This window comes from Lampetra planeri, chromosome 29 (assembly GCF_965212315.1).
Source record: "Lampetra planeri chromosome 29, kcLamPlan1.2.h2, whole genome shotgun sequence".
NCBI lineage: Eukaryota > Metazoa > Chordata > Hyperoartia > Petromyzontiformes > Petromyzontidae > Lampetra > Lampetra planeri.
The window spans coordinates 1,036,104-1,055,770 of record NC_136135.1 but is presented as its reverse complement, the minus strand read 5'-3'; the positions used below and the strand labels follow the sequence as shown (position 1 = coordinate 1,055,770).

Here is a 19,667-nt window from a genome sequence, read left to right as displayed (position 1 = left end):
GGCCGTGGGCGGGAATCGAACTTCGGCAGGCCCGGTGGGTAGCACGGCGGTTCTACACCCTACCCCCCTCTCGCCCACCCTACCGGCCCTCGATCCCCACCCTACTCGCCATTCCCACCCTACCTCCACCTGACCCCCACCCTTCACGCTACCCCCCACCCTACCCGCTACCCCACCCGACCTCCACCCTGACCCCCACCCCCTACCTCCACCCTACCCCCACCCCCTACCTCCACCCTACCCCCACCCCCTACCTCCACCCTACCGCCACCCTACCCGCTACCCCCACCCTACTTCCACCCTACCCCCACCCCCTACCTCCACCCTACCCCCACCCCCTACCTCCACCCTACCGCCACCCTACCCGCTACCCCCCACCCTACTTCCACCCTACCCCCACCCCCTACCTCCACCCTACCCCCACCCCCTAACTCCACCCTACCGCCACCCTACCCGCTACCCCCACCCTACTTCCACCCTACCCCCACCCCCTACCTCCACCCTACCCCCACCCCCTACCTCCACCCTACCGCCACCCTACCCGCTACCCCCACCCTACTTCCACCCTACCCCCACCCCCTACCTCCACCCTACCCCCACCCTCCCCAACACCTCCGTGGGCGCCCCTCCCCCCCGCCACGCTCACCTGCGGGGGGGGGGCTGGTGACGTCAGCGAGCTGCAGGCGCGGCGTGAAAATGGCGGCGTGTTAGTAGCGACTTGGGCGTTGTGCTCCCAAACTCGACACGAGGCATCCAGTTCCTCACACGCGTACCGAGGAACTCTGTGGGGAGATAGATGCCCACGTATTCGTTGGGGGCGGGTTGTTTTCTTGCGTTTCTTCTTAATCTGTTTGTAATTCAGTCACCGGCGATGTGGGCATCGAAGATGTCCGTCCCGGGCCTGCTGCTGGCGGTTGTCTTCTCCTTGGCAGGTGAGTGGTGGTGGTGGTGTGTGGTGGGTGGTGGTGGTGTGTGGTGGGTGGTGGTGGTGGGTGGTGGTGGTGTGTGGTGGGGTGGTGGTGGTGTGTGGGGTGGTGGTGGTGGTGTGTGGTGGGTGGTGGTGGTGTGTGGGGTGGTGGTGGTGGTGTGTGGGGTGGTGGTGGTGGTGTGTGGGGTGGTGGTGTGGTGGTGGGTGATGGTGGAGTGGTGGTGGTGTGTGGTGGGTGGTGGTGGTGTGTGGGTGGTGGTGGTGTGTGGTGGGTGGTGGTGGTGTGTGGTGGGTGGTGGTGGTGTGTGGTGGGTGGTGGTGGTGGGTGGTGGTGGTGTGTGGTGGGGTGGTGGTGGTGTGTGGTGGGGTGGTGGTGGTGTGTGGGGTGGTGGTGGTGGTGTGTGGTGGGTGGTGGTGGTGTGTGGGGTGGTGGTGGTGGTGTGTGGGGTGGTGGTGGTGGTGTGTGGGGTGGTGGTGTGGTGGTGGGTGATGGTGGAGTGGTGGTGGTGTGTGGTGGGTGGTGGTGGTGTGTGGGTGGTGGTGGTGTGTGGTGGGTGGTGGTGGTGTGTGGTGGGTGGTGGTGGTGTGTGGTGGGTGGTGGTGGTGTGTGGGGTGGTGGTGTGGTGGTGGTGGTGTGGTGGTGGGTGGTGGTGGTGGGTGGTGGTGGTGTGTGGTGGGTGGTGGTGGTGTGTGGTGGGTGGTGGTGGTGTGTGGTGGGTGGTGGTGGTGGGTGGTGGTGTGGTGGTGTGGTGGGGTGGTGGTGTGGTGGTGGGTGATGGTGGAGTGGTGGTGGTGTGTGGTGGGTGGTGGTGGTGTGTGGGGTGGTGGTGCGTGGGGTGGTGGTGTGGTGGTGGGTGATGGTGGAGTGGTGGTGGTGTGGTGGGGTGGTGGTGGGGTGGTGGTGGTGGTGGTGAAAGGACAGTGCTTGAAAGGACAGTGCATACATTATCAGAGTTATGTCTTTTGTTTGTATTATGACTGCAGGTATTGCGGTCTATGCAAACATGACTCCTTGTAAAAAGGTGTCAGTTTTGTTGCCAGATAGAAGGGTAAAAAAAGCAATTATCACTTTTAAGGCAATCGAGTTGCGGGGGGGGGGGTATCTTTTTTTTTACGGATTCGCTTCTCGTTTCTACAAAAAAACAACTCGACTCTTACAAAAACACTTCCACCGCGGATATTTTAACCGCCCCGTAGTTCCTTGAAGAAGAATTCGGGCAACTCAAGTAAACGAGCCAACGTTGAGCTAACAACGTTGGCTCAACCTTGGCTCGTGGTTGGTTACCGTTCGGTCAACGTTGCCGCAACGTTCCATGTTTACTGGGACACACAACCAAAGTCCCAAGACAAAGGTACCCCGTAGAACATTTTTAAACTGTTAGGGGCAAGTGCTGTTAGCGAGCCACCTATAAAGGTTGGGATGACACACGAGGGGGGGGGGAGGGGTGGTGGGTGGCCAGCACCACGCCCGACCCCCTTTGTCTCCCCAGTGGCGATGTTTACACACCGCACCAGGTACTGATTTGAGGCTGAGTCGACTTCGGGGAGGCCCAGGATCGGTTCAGATAATCGTCACTGATGTTGGTGGCCGTGAGCGGGAATCGAACTTGGGTGGCCTGGTTCGTAGCGCAGTGCGCTAACCGCTACACTGTCGCTACCCAAGCGCACAATCCCCGCCACGAGATGGTGGTAACGTCACCAAAGGGCTTGTGCCAGGCTAGGTGCACGTGTCAAAAGGCTTGCTGCTTACGGGAGGTCACGGTACAGAATCGAGTGTTATGGGTTGACTGATGTGCCAGGCTAGGTGAAGGTCACGGGGCAGACCCAGGTGTTATGGCTAGATTGGAAACTCTTTTCTTTAGAACTGCTTTTTGTGTCTAGATTGTTGTCCTTCCTCCGCACCTCGAATTAGCAAGGTTGGCTACGTACGGTGCGAAAGAAGGTCAACATACATACAGTACATTGTCTGACATGACGGCAGATGCACCACCTGTGCTCCGTGCTGCACAAACTGTGGCAATCACACACACAAAATGTTTACGAACAAACCCATCGTAAAGCATCGTGCTTTATAAAAGGTTCGCAAATACTTTTGGAAAACCGGTACGTGATCAAAAAAATAAAAATAAAAGCTCACAGGGTAGCGTAGTACATCAACAGTCAGCAGCCTTGCCACGTGTCGGGTCGGTCTGCCCATACCGGGCACCTCTCAAACACAACCGATCGAAGGGCCACTTCTCGGCTTCCCGTTGCCATGTGGAGTTGCGCATCCTGCCCCTGCACCACCGTTGTTTCTGCCCGGCAGCAGATGGGTGAACAAGCGGCAGTGTACATGGGTCGTATTGCGGGGAGTGGTGGCCAAATAGTTAGCGCGGCGCATTACGGACTCAGAACCACCCGAGTTTGATTCCCGCTCACGACCACCAACATCGGGGACAAATATCTGAACCGGTTCTGGGCCCCTCCTCCTACATCGCCGTCTCTCTTGCCAAGCGTGTCCCCACACGCCCACCCAGCCTCCACCACCACCCGTCAGCGCCGCCGCTACTGCTCACATCGCCAATTCCCTACAGAGAGGGGTGGGGTATATTTATATTAGCCGGGGGGCGTTTGTGGCTACGCACGTGGCTGCCCGTAACCCAGCGCCGCCGTGGAGGCAGCTGCGAGGGTTGGTGGACCACCGCGCTGTTATTGCGAAACTCCCTGTCGGTGTCGAGGAAGAGCCATTCGCCTGGCTTTGCTCGCCAAGAGAAAGCGGCACCGCAAAAAAGTGTGGACTGCACGTGTTCCGTCTGAATGGGATAGAATTTTCCCCCGTCGCGTGCGTGGGCTTGCTCCCACACGTAAACACGTAATAATTGGCCTGTAACAACTTTATGTATATAGGACCGCAGAGCTTGGGCACTTGTTGGTTTCCAGCTCACCGCGTGGCTGCCGCCTTCCCGCTCGTCTTCCGCGTCGTTTCCTGTCTTCGAGAGCGAGTGAACGCTGGGCACCGTTAAGTTGAAGTTATTGCAACAACTTGGCCTACTTCTCCACACGGGCCAGACGTAGGAGTTGCCACACTTTGTACCCCACCACACGCGACCGGCCGATGGACTAACTGTGGTGCGCCCATTTATTGCTGGCTGGATCGACACTGGTACGGCAGGTTAAGAAATGTGCACCTTTGTTCCACCTACCTCGCCGGGTGTAATGGGGTCGGTGTGCTGACCCATGACCACCACCAGGGCACGAGCCATTGTGGCTGTAGCTGCGTTAACACAGAACCCCTCCCCGGGTTCTGTGTCCAGTTACATCGAGTCGACCTCACCTGTCTAACTCGGGGAGGAGGCGGGGTGTCAATGTGTATTTGTTTTCCTTAAAAGGGGGAGGGAATGCATTGTTTGTCGTTAACACTGCATTTGGCCCATTTATAGGCTGTAGCAAATCAAACCATGAAAGTATTTGGTATTCGTGCCATTCTTACAGTGGTAAGGCTATCGCTTAAGGCGCTGGCAGTAGTTGAGCAGTAAGGGGGGTGTTTTTTTCCCAACTGGGGTAATTTGCGAGCAATTTGGACCACAATGCCGGCACCAGCGAAGTATCGTCCAACAGCCCCCATGGATGGGCACGGGGTAGGGGGAGGCCTTCAAAGATACCGCAGGTTTATAACATTGTATTACCCCCTATCCACACACACCCGCCAACCTAATCGACCTGCGATCGTATCCATGAAAACTCCTTGTAAGATGGTACAGCACCATACGGTACAGCACTCCTGAGATGTACGGTTGTGTGCACATTACTGGTGGTGAGAGGCATTATAACAGCCCTTTACTCGGGGCAATAATAAACATCCAACATATCACCAAAATAATTCCCTTTTAATGAATGAGTCATTTTCCGAGGCTTCGTTCCGGCAGAGTCTAATTAGACTCCTCGAAGCTTCAGTCGCGCAAGTCGCCACAGGTCGCCGCCGATGTCGTGGTAGAAAACAAAACAAAAAAAACCCGCGGCGTACCCCCTGCGGGAGGACGCACCTCGCTGGCAAGATGGTTACGTTGCCGGGCCAGTAGCCAGATGAGCAGGTTTGTAATGTATATTTGTGTATGTTGAACTTCCTTCGCACTGTACGTAGCCAACCGTGCTAATCGGAGATGGCCCTACCTTTGATCCGAGGTTTGGTGTATAGTATGCACTTAATTTAAATTGCGTTACCCTGCATTACAGCGTCCAGGGACATCTGTCGGAAGAGTTGTCGTTGATAAAAACATTTTTAAGGAAATAAAAGCTGGAAAAGGTAACGCTGAAGCGTCGTGGGTTGCGAGATGGAATAGATGGGGAATAGTGTCGAGGCAGCAACGGAACAGCGTGTGGATGGATGTTGGAGATGTCATTTTGACTGAAGAAAAGTAAGTCGGCTTGAGCAGGGCACGTCGCTAGAATTCGCTGACGGATGGTGGCCCAGACGAATGACGAAGTGGCAAGTCAAAAGGAGGAGGGCACAGACCCGAGAGGTCGTCCACAAGTAGAGATGGAGCGATGAAAGCGGCATGTGCCCCGATGCTCGGGCGGGAGTGTTCCATTATCGCAGGACAATGAGAGTTGGCGATTGCTCGGGACGGCCTTCAACCAGCAGTGGATTTATCATGGCAGATGATGATGTCATATGCCACAGAGAGTAGCTGCGCTGTGAAAAGTAGAATCGTCCAGTATGGCACTAATGCTGTCCTCTGCTATCCCTGAGCCTGCGGTGGATGTTCCACAACACACCTTCTATTGATAGCTTCGGTAATACATCTTTTGTACCAGATATTAATTTCTGTATTTTATGTACCGTGCCAAATCTGACTCGGATGTTTTGTTTTTGCAAACATCTGGCTAGTTTAATCAGTTACTCTCTTTATTACTTGGGCAGTTTCAATGCTCGTGTTATTTGATTTGGTTTTGGCATTCAGTGCCCTGTTGATTTGTGCATCATTGTAACCGTTCCTTTGCAGTGCTTCTTTAAAATGTTGAATTTCACTTCTCAAATTGTCAACATCCAACACGTTCTTAGTTCGATGAATGAGCGTCTTGATAAGAGCAGATTTCTGTGCGGGGTAATGGTGTGACTGCGTTCAGATAGGCGTCAGTATACGTTTTCTTTCGGTAAACAGCGTGTGTTATTTTACCATTCATATATTTACGCGTTCTAACCCAAAAAACCCTTTTGGATGATATTGGTCGCGAAAGCCTACGTTTGGAAATGTTTTATAGTCCTGACCGATTGTTTATCGAATAGCAAAATCCAATCATTACATTTGTGAATAACTTAATTATAATAATGCTTTATAAATTTTAGCGGCATGACTGACAGCACAGCAATCACGACCTCATCTTTTTTGTAGTTTCATTACTTTTTATTAAATTGGAAAATCGTCATCTAATGAAAATTGATCTCGTCAATTGCCACCCTGATCCACATCCAAGTTCATTTACTTCTTCCATGATCTGCCTATCGCCTTTTGGGTCTTCCTCGTGATCTCTGTGCAGGTGTACATCCTTGTATTATACACAATCTCCATGTAATTTCTGTCATCATACGCATTCCCAGATATTCATTTTCCACGCCCGAGAGTGGCTTCTAGCTCCCATTTTCCCCGTTCGGTCATCTGCCCCTTGACAGCCGTTCGTACTTTGTAGTCATTCCGTCCCCGTTGAAATCTCCCAATCTTGTCGTGAAGAATGACATTTGTGACGACGCTCATTCTAACTCTGACCGCTCCCTGGGTGCCACGCAGTTCCTCCGGGCACGTTTGGCTCGGGCGGGTTGACGGTGACCATGGCCTCTTCCGATTTGGAGGCGGCACGGGATGGAGAGATCACCCTGCCCTGCACCTACACCAGCACGGTGCCAGACCGCACCAACTTGTACATCTCGTGGGCCAAGGAAGAGGACAAGAGCGACAAAATGGTGAGTGGGGGCACCGCGACGGTGAGATGTTAACTCCCTTGCCTGGTATGCAGGATGTCGTGGGTTCAATCCCGACCCTGACGCCTGTATATTTGGAGTTTGCGCGTCCGTGGTCGGACGTATTTATCTCTGGGTCCTCCGGTTTTTCCCTCCATTTAGAGTCAACATGTATGTGGAGTATTTGACTGTTATACATTTCCACATGATAAGCCTCTCAATTGAGCTATCATTGGTGACCAGGTCGCTTCTTAAAAAAAAGATATATCTACATATATAAAAGGGAAATTTGTGATTGTGTGTCTGTTCAAAATGTTTAGCGTACTTCCCGACATGCAACAAACTTGAGATTTGTCATGTGGGTACTTTCCAGACTGTACACCATGCAAAAATTATAAAAATACACTTTTGTTTTTTTTTCGGGGGGGGCGGGGGGGGAGCAATAATGCATATATTTTGCACAGCAAGTGAGCTGTGACGTCACATCTGTCATGTGACCCATGTGCGTAACGAAGTGTGCCTGCTGATCGCTGGTAAAGTGAAATACAAATGTGTTGCAGGTCTAAGGCTTTCTTTGCGCAGCATTGCTGCTTTATTATTTCAGCCGTTTACTGCCGTACGCACCCTGAAAGTTGTGTGTGTCTGCTGCAAGCGCGTGTGTGTGTACCTATGGACGCGCGCGTGTGTGTGTGGGGAGCGGTAGTGTAGTGGTTAGCGCGCTGCGCTACGAACCCGGCGACCCGAGTTCGATTCCCGCTCACGGCCACCACCGGTGACGATTATTTGAACCGGCCCTGGGCCTCCCCTAGGTCGACTTGGCCTCAAACGAGTAATTCGTGTGGTGTGTGAAAATCGCCACTGGGGAGACAAAGGCGGCCGGGCGTGGTGAATCCAAGTCCCGGACGAAGCCGGGTAGTAAAGCTAGTATATATATAGCTCGGTAGGCCTTACCTAGTAAAATACAAAGAGTTTAGTTTCGTCGACCAAATGTCTTATTGTTGGGCCTTACCGGAGCTCCATTGAGTAGGGAGGCACTGCCTTCTGCCTCTTGGCCCATGTGCAGGTGATCGTGTACTTGGGGAAGCAGACGTCCGTGTCGGACGAATACTTCGTTGGTCGCGTGTCGTTCGCCGGAGACTACCTCGTAAACAACGCGGGCATCAAGATCACGAAGCTGCGGAATGAGGACAATGGCGTATACAAGTGCAGCGTCACCAACATGCCAGGCACAGACAACGGGCACATCAATCTCATTGTCCTGGGTGAGCACGTTGGCACGACACTGTGCCACGCAAACAAGCGCACGCACGTACATACATGTGCACACGGCGAAGATGGATTCTCTTTCGAGCCATCTCACCGTGATCCTGTCGATCGTGGGTTTTCAAGTTGATTTTGATGAACCCAGACGAGAGCTCGAGAGATCAGGTTAGCGTCTCGTTTGCGAGAGTGACCTGGGGCGTTAGTCCCATCAGGATGGGGTGTTGATCGCCGCTTTGTTTTAACTGTAGTTGCGTAATTTGTGGGTCATTTCGAATTTTGCAAGTTTTTATGGTTACGTTAGTTAGTAGGCACGTGACGATTTCACTCTCCGCTGAATCAACTAACACACTTCACAATCGTGATTTTATTCTGGAATCTGGAATTTTTTTTGTCTCGTGTTTTTTCCATTTCGTTTGTATTGTTCGTTTTTTTCCCCTCATTTTTGGTCCCGCCAGTATCATAAACATAACAGCATATAAAATGCACATGTTATGATCGGCAAATATTAAATTGCGGTGAGTGGGTGGCTCGAATGTCACAACAGCATGGAGCCGGCACCGCTGAATTCCTGGGTTTGAATCCAGGCAGCTTGTCCTTTGAATTAAACCGGGTTCTCAAATCGCGTTAAATGCAATTTTTCATTTTCGAATTATGACTTTAAAAATGTGGGATTGATTGTCATAGTGACAGAGCGGGTCTAAAAATGCTACCCCTTGCTGTGGACCAGAGGTCACTTACAGTGATCTCAGAAGCTTTGTTGTCCACTTCTGTGAGCCTTGCTGTAACACAGAGAGTCAATAAACCGGTGCGTCGTTCCACACTTGTTTTATCAAACGGCGAAATTGGCGAATGCACAACAATGGCTCATCTGCTGTCCCACTCCCCTCCCATTTTCTCCGGTCTCCGTGCCGCGAACCCGCAACCACAACTGCTCGTGGCCCCCACCACTGTCAACCGCCACCGCCGGGCAGTGGCTCCAACCAAGCCGGTTTTCTCTTTGGAGGGCAAAGCCGAGTTCTACCACGACGTGAAGCTCGTGTGCCGCTGCGACGAGGGTTCTCCGCCACCGTCGTTTTCTTGGCGGCGCTTGGACGCCAACGGCATTTCCGTTGCGTTGCCAGTCGGCTCCGTGGACGGTAAGTGGGCGCGTGGTCGAGGTGAACCGGCAGCAGTCGGGGACGCGCGCGCGCACGCTGTGAGCGCCCATTTACAATGGGAGCAGAGACGTCGACTCGTTTGGGAAGTTAGGTTATCGGCTTACTTGCCGACACATTTGCGGTCACACGGCAACCTGAGCCGAGTTTCTAAGCCTTCAACGAGTGAGGAGCAATTTCGTTTTTTTTTATGTTTTAATTTTGTTTATCTAGGAAAGCCTCACTGGGCCCGAAGACTGTCTTCACACGGTTCTTGCGTTGGGACGTTTTTGCCAGTTCTGTTAATGAGGGTGAATTACTTGGATTGATACTGCAGAGCACGTGGGAGGAAACCGGAGAGAAAAAACCCACACAGGCAAGAAGAGTAACACTGAGCTCTGCACAGATGAATTCAATACTCTTTGGTTCTTTCGGTAAAGTCACGTAGGTATAAAATAAAATAAATCACGACGTTTCGGGCGCAACACAAGCGTCCGTCATCAGGTGGGAAAGCGGCTTTCCCTACGTGACTTTACCGAAAGAACCAAAGAGTATGGATTCCTGCAGTCACGAAAGCTTCAAATCTAGATGAATTCAATACTTTATTGCTATAGTACCATCTCCTGTCCAACTCTGCAACCCAAGCCTGCAACGCCTGGTCATTCCCAGGCAGCATCCAAGTGCTAACCAGGCTCAACCCACTGCTTTGCTTCTGAGATACAATCAAGGCACGTCTGTCCGGCCTGATTCGGTCTTTGGCAAAGGGAAGATGCAACCCAACAAACGCAGCTCTTCTTAGGAGCATGTAACTACAGTACGACATAAAGCTTTCGTGACTGCAGGGATTCATCTTCTTGGTTCTTTCGGTAAAGTCACGTAGAAGAGAAATAATAAAATAATAAAAATATAAAACAATAAAATTATCACGACGTTTCGGCCACAACACAAGCAGCCGTCCTCAGGTGAAAAACAGATGTTTTTTTCCGGCAGCTCTGTTCTTCACCTGAGGACGGCTGCTTGTGTTGTGGCCGAAACGTCGTGAGAATTTTATTTTATTATGTTTTATTTTTATTATTTTATTATTTCCCTTCTACGTGACTTTACCGAAAGAACCAAGAAGATACAGTACAACAATAACTGCCCTCTGCTGTGCAGCTTGCCGTCGCGGCAGCAGCAGTCTATGGCACCTGTTCTTAGCGCGGTGGTCGCCCATGGGAGCACTGTACAGGCTCAGGACTGCTTAGCTTCTGAGAGTGAATGAATTTGGGGTGCATTCCGGGCGATTTGGCCATAAGCATTGGAGCTAATTGTTACTCAATCACATTCTTTGGCCGCTGAAACAGACAGACCCAGTGTATTGCACACACGCCTTAGACACAAAACGGAAGCTGACCACTTTCTGATAGCAGGGCGCAAAGTCCACGCTTGTTCATGAGTAACAGTTTGTTCGTTATATTAAATAAACAAATATAGTATACAGCCGCATGACAATCATTAACATCAGTGCACTAAATCCGTTCTGACACCCAATCGGTGTCACGGTAAATTAAGCCAGGGGGTTACTCGATTGGAATGCACATTGCAAACATCGCCCCCTAACTGCGAATATAACACAACCCTGGCAGGACCCTCCTGATAAATGGTCGTGAGGCTCTCTTGAGCAAATGAGCGCGGTAATAAAAGAATAATAATTATTATTCAACGGTAAAAGCCCCATGATGTACCACGGCTCGTTACACCGCGGATTCGGATACACTGGGAGTCGAGTCGTGTCCCCCCAGGTAGCCAATAACGTCCACGGGTGGATGAGGGCAGAAGAGAGACGTAGTAAGATAGTTTGTTCACTACGTAGAGCCAGTGGTGTGTTTGCTGTGGCCCTTCCGGAGGTCCTATATTGTACAAGTGAATACACATTAAGAATTGATTTACATATAACGATTGCAAGTCAGTCATCTGTGTGCATCGGTCGTCTTTTCCTTTAGTCTGTGACTGACCGACAGTCTTCTGTAAGATCAATAACCTCGCCTCTTCCCCAGGTTACCCGTGTCTCACTGCCTCTGTACAGCGTAAGTTTAATACGAAGTACTCTTGGGTTCTTTCGGTAAAGTCACGTGACTTTACCGAAAGAACCAAAGAGTAAAGATTCCTGCAGTCACGAAAGCTTCAAATCAAGATTTAATACGCAGTCTCAATTAGATGCCAATTATATCCGTAGGTCTTCACGACCAATAATATGATTAATTATCAGTTTAAATTGGGTCAGATCATCGTGTAGGTATGATGTAACTTTTTTTATCGATAACCCTCCTCCACCACTTGATAGACCCAATCAAATCACGCACGTGACAACTTGATTTAATTGGAGGGTTATCGTAAAAAAATGACGTCATACCGACACTATCATGCCACCGTTTTCGTCACGAACACCACCCCAACTAAATCCCAGAAATCCCCCTCTCGCTGCAAATGCCACATTAACTAAACTATAACTAATTTTATTTAGCAGGTGTAAGGCCCACTGAGCTATGTAGCTCCTTATTAGAAGCGACCTGGCGACAAACGATAGCTCAACGAAGTGGCTCGTCATGTGGAAATTTATAGCAGCATCATTCTCTAAATGTGGTGGGAAAAAACAGAGAACCCAGAGAAAAATCTACACGACCACAGGGAGAACATGCAAACTCCAAATATACAGGCATCAGGGTCGGGATCGAACCCACAACCTCCTGCATACCATGCGAGGTAGTAAACATTTTTCCACGGTGGCTCCCAAGTTGAGTTAAACACAGCTGATTTTTTTAAAGCATTTCACGTCTCGTCGCGGCAGTTGAACGATGCCGACGTAATGGGCATGAAAACACTCGTCCGCAAGCAGGCGATGTGACCAGGGCTGTCCCCCCCCCCCCCTCAGTCCGGTTTTACCCCGAATGTTGTGCTACGCTCGCTCGGATTACTCGCGTCGTTGTCGCGTCACACGACCCCCCCCCTCTCCCGCTCTGGTTTCCAGGCCCCGCAGCGCTGCGGGGTTAAGTTGCGCTGCCGTCACGGCGCTCGCGTTACGTGAAAGCGTTAAAAAAGTAAAATTCCTCATCTCGATGGCATCGTGTTAATTAGTGATGTAAGGACGCCATCTGTCGATCAATTTACAATCGCTTAACCTGCTCGCGGCACGCGTTTCGAATCACTCGTGCGTCGATTAATTATTTATGATAGAAGGTAATCGTGCTAATGTTACATCAAGGCTAAGAGAGCAAACAAAACTGGACAAGCGAGAACGGCGTTAATTATTCTGCAGCACCGTTCCTGTCTCGTGCTCCGTTTAAACGATGTTGTCCTCGCTAAAGTGTTTACGTTCATACCATTTATTGTTTAGAAAGTGAACCTCGCTAACTCGTTACTGGGAGAGTGCTGCGCAAGGATGTTTTGGCCTATTTCATCTTAAATCGGAGGGTTTTGTATCATGAAATAAAAAACGGGAGTACCCCACATTGATGGAATGACAAACAGTGGTCCGCGTAGACCAGTCCTTGCCTCCAAAGCGCTGGATCACAGTTGCGTGACAACGTTTCGTTTTTTATTTATTTGTATATTTGTATCCCCCCAGTTTTCACACGGCCTATCCGTGCGACCCGCTGAGGCGGATATCGCACCGCTACATCCCCGATATCCTTTGGAGCGACGTCCGTTTTTCGTACGGCACAGGGCAGCGGTTGACACTTATTGCCGTTCCTCCTCCGGCGCTGACCTCTCCACGCCCCCTCGTGTGCGCCCAGACCCTGCCGCCGGAACGCTGCTGCTGAAGAACCTCACGCTGCAGTCGAGCGGCACCTACGAGTGCACGGCAAAAAACAAGGTCGGCACGGTGGTGACCAACGGCACGCTCTCCGTCACCTACCGTGAGCCCCTCGCCGCCAGCACCGAGCATCCGTTCGGAGCGTAGCAGTACGGTACAACATTCGCCGTCGCTGCGCTGCCCCCTCTGCCTCGCCGCAGCGCCGCTAGTGGCTTGACGGTGCCTGTCTTGAAGCGTGTCGGCGCCAGGTTCGTGGCGTGCGTGCCGTCCGCTGTGACCGCCGCTGCCACCACCTGCGCGTGAATGCGTGCGCTCGCGTGTTTACCCCTCTCCCCTCCCCTTAACCGAACGCAGCCCAGACCAACGCGATGATGTACGGAATCATAATCGGGGCCGGGCTTTTGGGGTTCCTGATTTTGACCGGCATCATCATCTACTGCGTGCGGAGGAGGAACCGCAAGCGGCGGGAGGAGGAAGGCTACTACAGCGACGGGGAGTACGAGATGGAGTGAGTACGCGCAAGCGCCCGCCCGCCGCACCGCCAGCGTCCGCTCGATTAACGCGGCGGCCGGTAACTTCCCCCCCATCGATTACCATAACGAGTCCGGACAACAGCAGCCCGTCGAGGTTCAGTCGCCACCACGTCACTCGTCTATCGCTACAGCTGTAGTCGCCGTTCCCCTGAACTCTACTCATTGGTTCCTCAAGTCATGCCGAGGACTCGGGTCTACCAGACACTGACCGTTTTGTCTCGTCATCTAATCCACACGGTATTCAACCACCAACACTGCAGATCACAACAACTCACTCCCCATGCTGCAGGTCACAGTACTGCTCTTTCTGCTACTTCCCTTGCACTTGCTCACCTTTGTAATTCCTTCCAATCTCGAATAAATTCAAGTTTGCAAGTAAACGTAACATTACATCGATACAATCAATGTAAGTAACACAAAACAATAGGAAGTGTACACATTAGTTCAAAGTATATAAAATCGATTAAAACGTACATCTTCACCCCATGGGAGCTTTTTGTCCAGAGCGAGGAAACCGCTCTATTTGACTCCTGGCTGTTAACGTGCCAACGCACTCGGCCAACGCACTCCACCAACGCACTCCACCAACGCACTCCACCAACGCACTCCACCAACGCACTCCACCAACGCACTCCGCCAACGCACTCCACCAACGCACTCCGCCAACGCACTCCGCCAACGCACTCCACCAACGCACTCCACCAACGCACTCCACCAACGCACTCCGCCAACGCTCTCCGCCAACGCACTCCGCCAACGCACTCCACCAACGCTCTCCGCCAACGCACTCCGCCAACGCACTCCGCCAACGCACTCCGCCAACGCACTCCGCCAACGCACTCCGCCAACGCACTCCGCCAACGCACTCCGCCAACGCACTCCGCCAACGCACTCCGCCAACGCACTCCGCCAACGCACTCCGCCAACGCTCTCCGCCAACGCACTCCGCCAACGCACTCCGCCAACGCACTCCACCAACACGCTCGGCTCTCTCCGCACCAGGGGACAGGAGGATCGCGATGAGAAGCGCGACCGTGGCCACGCCGCCGACCGCGACGTCCCGCGAGAGAAGTACCTGGCCGTGCCGCGCGTCACCAAGGACGACGAGCGCAGCGAAAGGGGCGGCGCTCGGCGCTACCGGAACGACGACGACGACTACTCGGACAGCGAGTCGCGGCGCGGCAACGGGGACACGGGCCAGCGCAGGTGACGCGCTCACGGGGGAGGGGGGGGGGGATGCCTTCCGGGACGAGTACGAGCAATTATCGCTTAGATCTTGATTCGAAGCTTTCGTGACTGCAGGAATCCATCCTCTAAGTCACGTGGTGATGTTTCCATCATACCTGCCTACGTCAGCTGTTATTTCCGACCCTCTGTGTGTCTTTCTCTCGCTCTCTCTGTGCATCTCTCTCCGATCTCTCTACTCCAGTGACCCGGGTGCTGCCGCGGGGTCCACTTTCTGCCCCGCCCCTTCCCTCCCCTTCTCTTTCCCCCTGCTGCCGAGGCCTACTATACACTACACTATACACTACACTATACACTACTATACACTACACTATACACTACACTATACACTACACTATACACTACTATACACTACACTATACACTACACTACTATACACTACACTACTATACACTACACTACTATACACTACACTACTATACACTATACACTACTATACACTATACACTACTATACACTATACACTACACTACTATACACTACTATACACTACACTATACACTACACTACTATACACTACACTATACACTACTTTATAACCTCGTGCCACGGCAGATCTCTCGCCTACTTCAGCAGTTTTTTTCTTGCCGTGGTTGTCCCACCTGATGACGATTGCTTGTGTTGCGATCGAAACGTCGTGATCTATTATTATGTTTCTACCTACGTGACTTTACCGAAAGAACCAAAGAGTATAGTTATTGCCTTGTTGGTTCTCCCCCCCCCATCACCCCTCACAACTGTTAATAGCATTTTTTTTATGTTTGAAATATTAATGCGCTAACTTTGTCCGTCATGTCTACCCGTAATGTTGGGTCATGAGAATTATCATGGGGATGATCAAATTGAAATGAAAATTTAGTCTAAAGTTGCGTTGCAATTGGGCAATTACCCTACAGAATATCGGACAATATTTATTTGAGGTTTAGCCAAGACCTGGCGATTTGAGGCAGTAGCATTTTTTTCGGGCCAAGATGCTGAGGTCCACCAGCCATGCGCGATCGCTTACCCAATGACATTATCGCAAATAATAAATATTGTATTTTTGAGGACTAATGGATTTTAGAAGGCAATATGGCGTGAACTTTCAATGCAAATGGTTGCTTAAAAGTTGCACAACTGCAATTCAATTGGCGGACGCCTGCCCCGAGTGGCGTTGTACAAACCGCCACGCCGTCAATTATGGGTCTCGTATTACAAAGCGCTAAATTAAAGCGTAATCTCTGTTTAATTCACTTTTGAAGTTTAATCATAGTCGTGACTTTTTTTTGTTATTCCATAAATGTTCTGTTGGGAAATAAAATAATGAAGGCTGAAATGAGCAACAACGATCGTGACGTAACAAACCTCCTGCCACTGTCCGTCTCCAGGAACCGGCGATACTCGGACGACTCTGACGACGAAAGCCGCGGGCGCCAGTCCCGGCAACGGCGCGACCGGGACGGAGGGGACTACGACCGCGATCGCCCGCACTCCCGCAGCCGCGACCGGGGTTTGGACGACGATCGCGATCGCCCACATTACCGCAGTCGCGACCGGGGTTTGGACGACGATCGCGATCGCCCACAATACCGCAGTCGCGACCGGGGTCTGGACGACGACCGCGATCGCCCGCAATCTCGAAGCCGCGACCGGGGTTTGGACGACGACCGCGATCGGCCGCACTACCGCAGTCGCGACCGGGGTCTGGACGAAGATCGCCCGCGCAGCCGCAGCCGCGACCTGGATTACGACGATCGCGATCGCCCGTACTCCAGGAGCCGCGACCGTGGCCTGGATCGCGACGACGGGGAGGGCGGCGAGTACCGCGGGGGCGGCGGGGAGCGATGGCGTGACAACGGCGGCGGCGGCTACGACGACTCTCACTCGGAGACGGCGTCGTCGGTGGCGCGCGACACCAGGCCCAGGCCGCCGCCCAACAAACCCAAAATCATCCTCGGCAACGCCGACGCGACGGCCGACGTGTGACCCGAGGGTCGCGCGCGACACGCCGGCCCTGGCCCACGCCGCCCGCACGTCTACGCAGCGCACCCGCACCACCTGCAAGACCGGCAACACCTGCGCCACACCCGCACCACCCGCACCACCCGCCACACCTCTGCCACCATACCACCGCCCACACCACCTGCACACGAGCCCGAAGCGGTTGCGCCGTACAGCGTTCCGATGCGGTTCCAGCTTGTTCGGCTCGACGCGTGTCTGGATTTCACTTTGCGCCACGTTGCTGGGAACTTCTTTCGGGAGCGGAATTGGATGAAGTTCCCGCCACGTGGAGCGGAAACGCCGGACAACGCACGGTTCTTGTCCACGCGCCCCGCTGGCCACCTGAGGCCTACCGCTTTGAAATGTCTCGCAAATGATGTTCTTCTGTTGCCACAAACGCCTTCGCTCCTACAATCATCACTCGCCCGGCCGTCATCCAGCAGTGAAGTGACCATGGCTGGCGATGATGCATGCTTCTTGGCCACACTAATCAGGTGCTAGAGGGGTATATTTTCGAGCTGGCCACACTAGGTCTCTAATTTTAGCATGCACTCCTGGCACTTCGCACTTCAAGGGTCTTCTGCAGTGGATGAAGTGTGACCGCGTGTGTGTGTGTCAACACGTGGTTGCCTGCTTAAGATTTTTTAATATCCGTTTCGGTCCTAGGTAAATAAAATGTTCCTCACCCCTTTTCTACAGAGTATACGACGTTTGTATGCATCGCCTACACCATACACGCCCTTCACCGCATACAACTAGCCTGTCCACATAATCTGCACCATCTGCAGCTTATTTAAGATGGATATCGTTTGCATACACTAAACAACATCTACACCCCCATAGACCGTACACTATTAGTCCATAAACTGCACAGTCGGCAGCATCTACACAAACCGTATTCCACGTTCCACACGCCATCCACATGACCTACACCATGACACCACCTGCAATTCTCCATCGTATCCATCATCCACGCCACCACGTCCTTAGCAGCAGTGGTGGCAAATGCACGCAGCGCTGTTATCCAGTTTGGTGGTTCTCAACGGGCTCTGCGATCCACCAGGACGGCTGTGACCCAACAATTTCGCGGATGGCTTTAACCCTGTAAAGTCCTGCAGACATTACATTGCTAGCACCATCTATTGCTCGGCGTTATTCGTTTTTTCGTATGATTTTTTAGTCGGTCATTTTTCATTTGCCTTCAGCTGTCTTGGGAAAAAATGTAGGCTTACGTTAGTGTTTGTTCGAGATCCACGGTTGGATCGCCATCCACGTCCGTGGCCACTGTTTTACCATCCACAGTTTTCGCGCTCGGGGGTTTTGGGGTTTCTTCGCCGACCAATTGGCCAATTTTGCGAGCCGGTTCCCTGCGTGTGACCGTCGTGTTTGGTGATGTGACGACCAATCGCGGCTACGATTAAAACAAATTGCCTGGATTTAGGCGAGCATCCTCTTGCTGAAATTTCATGCAATTAAGGCGTTAGAGACCTTATTTTATTATTTTCATTGCGGTGATGCATTCTTCGGTGTTTGTCTGATTTTAAAGAGCAGGTTTTGGTAGCGGTCGTTTGGGAGATTATTTGCAAAGTGGATGTCTGTATAATATTTTATACGTGTGCCATGTGGTGTGTAAACATCGCCACTGGTGATACAAAGGCGGCCGGGCGTGGTGCTGGCCACCCCACCCCCATGCGTGCCGTACCGGCCTTCATAGGTGCTCGCTATCGGCACGTGCCCCCAACAGTCTGTTAAGGCTACACGGAGAGGTCTGTGTACGAAACTCGCGTATTGCTCGGACTTAATCATCAAATCCCATCCGACACCCCAGGCACATGACTCCAGCAGAGTTCAAATCTGCTGGCGTTCCTCGTGCTCACGGCCACCGAACGCAAGGGTTCCGTTTAAATCGCGTCACCACTCTGGCGCTGCGTGAATTGGCGCTCTTCAACCGAATCTTTCGTCTCCGTGCTCGCCGTCCCAACTCGCGTGGACATTCTCGCTGTTGCGGTACGGCTCTCCCCTCCCCTCCGTGCCTGGTTCCGATTGTATCGTCACTTGTTTCGTTCGCGGTGCCACCGGCTGTAAATTTTCCCCTCCCGCGCGCTGGAAGTTGATTTTATTTTCACTCCCCGAGGTTCCGGCACACCGTGCGAAACGTTGGACATTGTGCAACCAAACGCACGTGGGTTATGACCCGTGGCTTTCCTGTCTCGTTAGTATCGGTTTTTTTCAAACGGCATATAGATAGCAATGTATTTTAATAATTAGTACACCGATTCTCAGACACGATTACAGACGTAGCAGGAGCGTAAGAAACTGATTTGATATTGACTCGATACGCACATTCGGGCCTAGTGTCGTCTTAGATCCTAGAATCTAAGAAATAAGTGACAGATTTATTTTTCAGTGCATTAGTCATATCGCGGTCTTAGTGGAATGTTTGGCCATAGCTTTTGTAACTTTATAGCTCATTAAACTCGTTGAATAATAATCCGTATCCTCGTTTGTATATTCTAATCGTATTTGTGCCGCGAGTTGATTTTTTTTACTTTGTTGTAATCAATCACTCCTATCTGGCTGTCGAAAGTTGCCCTACGCAAATGTTTAGTGATAAGGATCTGAATTGTTTTGTTCAGAAAGTGGCTTTTACAAAGATGGGCTGGGGAGATTGTAGTGTGTCATGTGTGCAGTAGGGGTGGCAGTGTCGCGGTTAGCGCACTGCATGCAGGCGGGTGGGGGTCTTTACCTATTAAAGAACTGCATTTGTAAATGTTGTCCAGAGTAATTGACGGTGCCATGGCTATGGCGTCTTCGTTTCCATCGCGATGTTGAGTACGGAATTATTTATTGTAACCGT

The 19,667-nt window shown here is 52.0% G+C and overlaps 1 protein-coding gene across 1 annotated transcript; it reads left to right on the top strand.

Moving 5' to 3' along the window:
• The first annotated feature begins 650 nt into the window (after positions 1-650).
• On the top strand, positions 651-19,580 carry LOC144728544 (uncharacterized). Its single transcript, XM_078608052.1, has 8 exons — positions 651-932; positions 6,694-6,866; positions 7,927-8,125; positions 9,098-9,262; positions 13,033-13,155; positions 13,407-13,560; positions 14,588-14,791; positions 16,198-19,580. The coding sequence occupies exons 1-8, from the start codon at positions 797-799 to the stop codon at positions 16,793-16,795; spliced, it is 1,752 nt and encodes a 583-aa protein (XP_078464178.1). The 5' UTR covers positions 651-796; the 3' UTR covers positions 16,796-19,580.
• Positions 19,581-19,667: the final 87 nt, after the last annotated feature.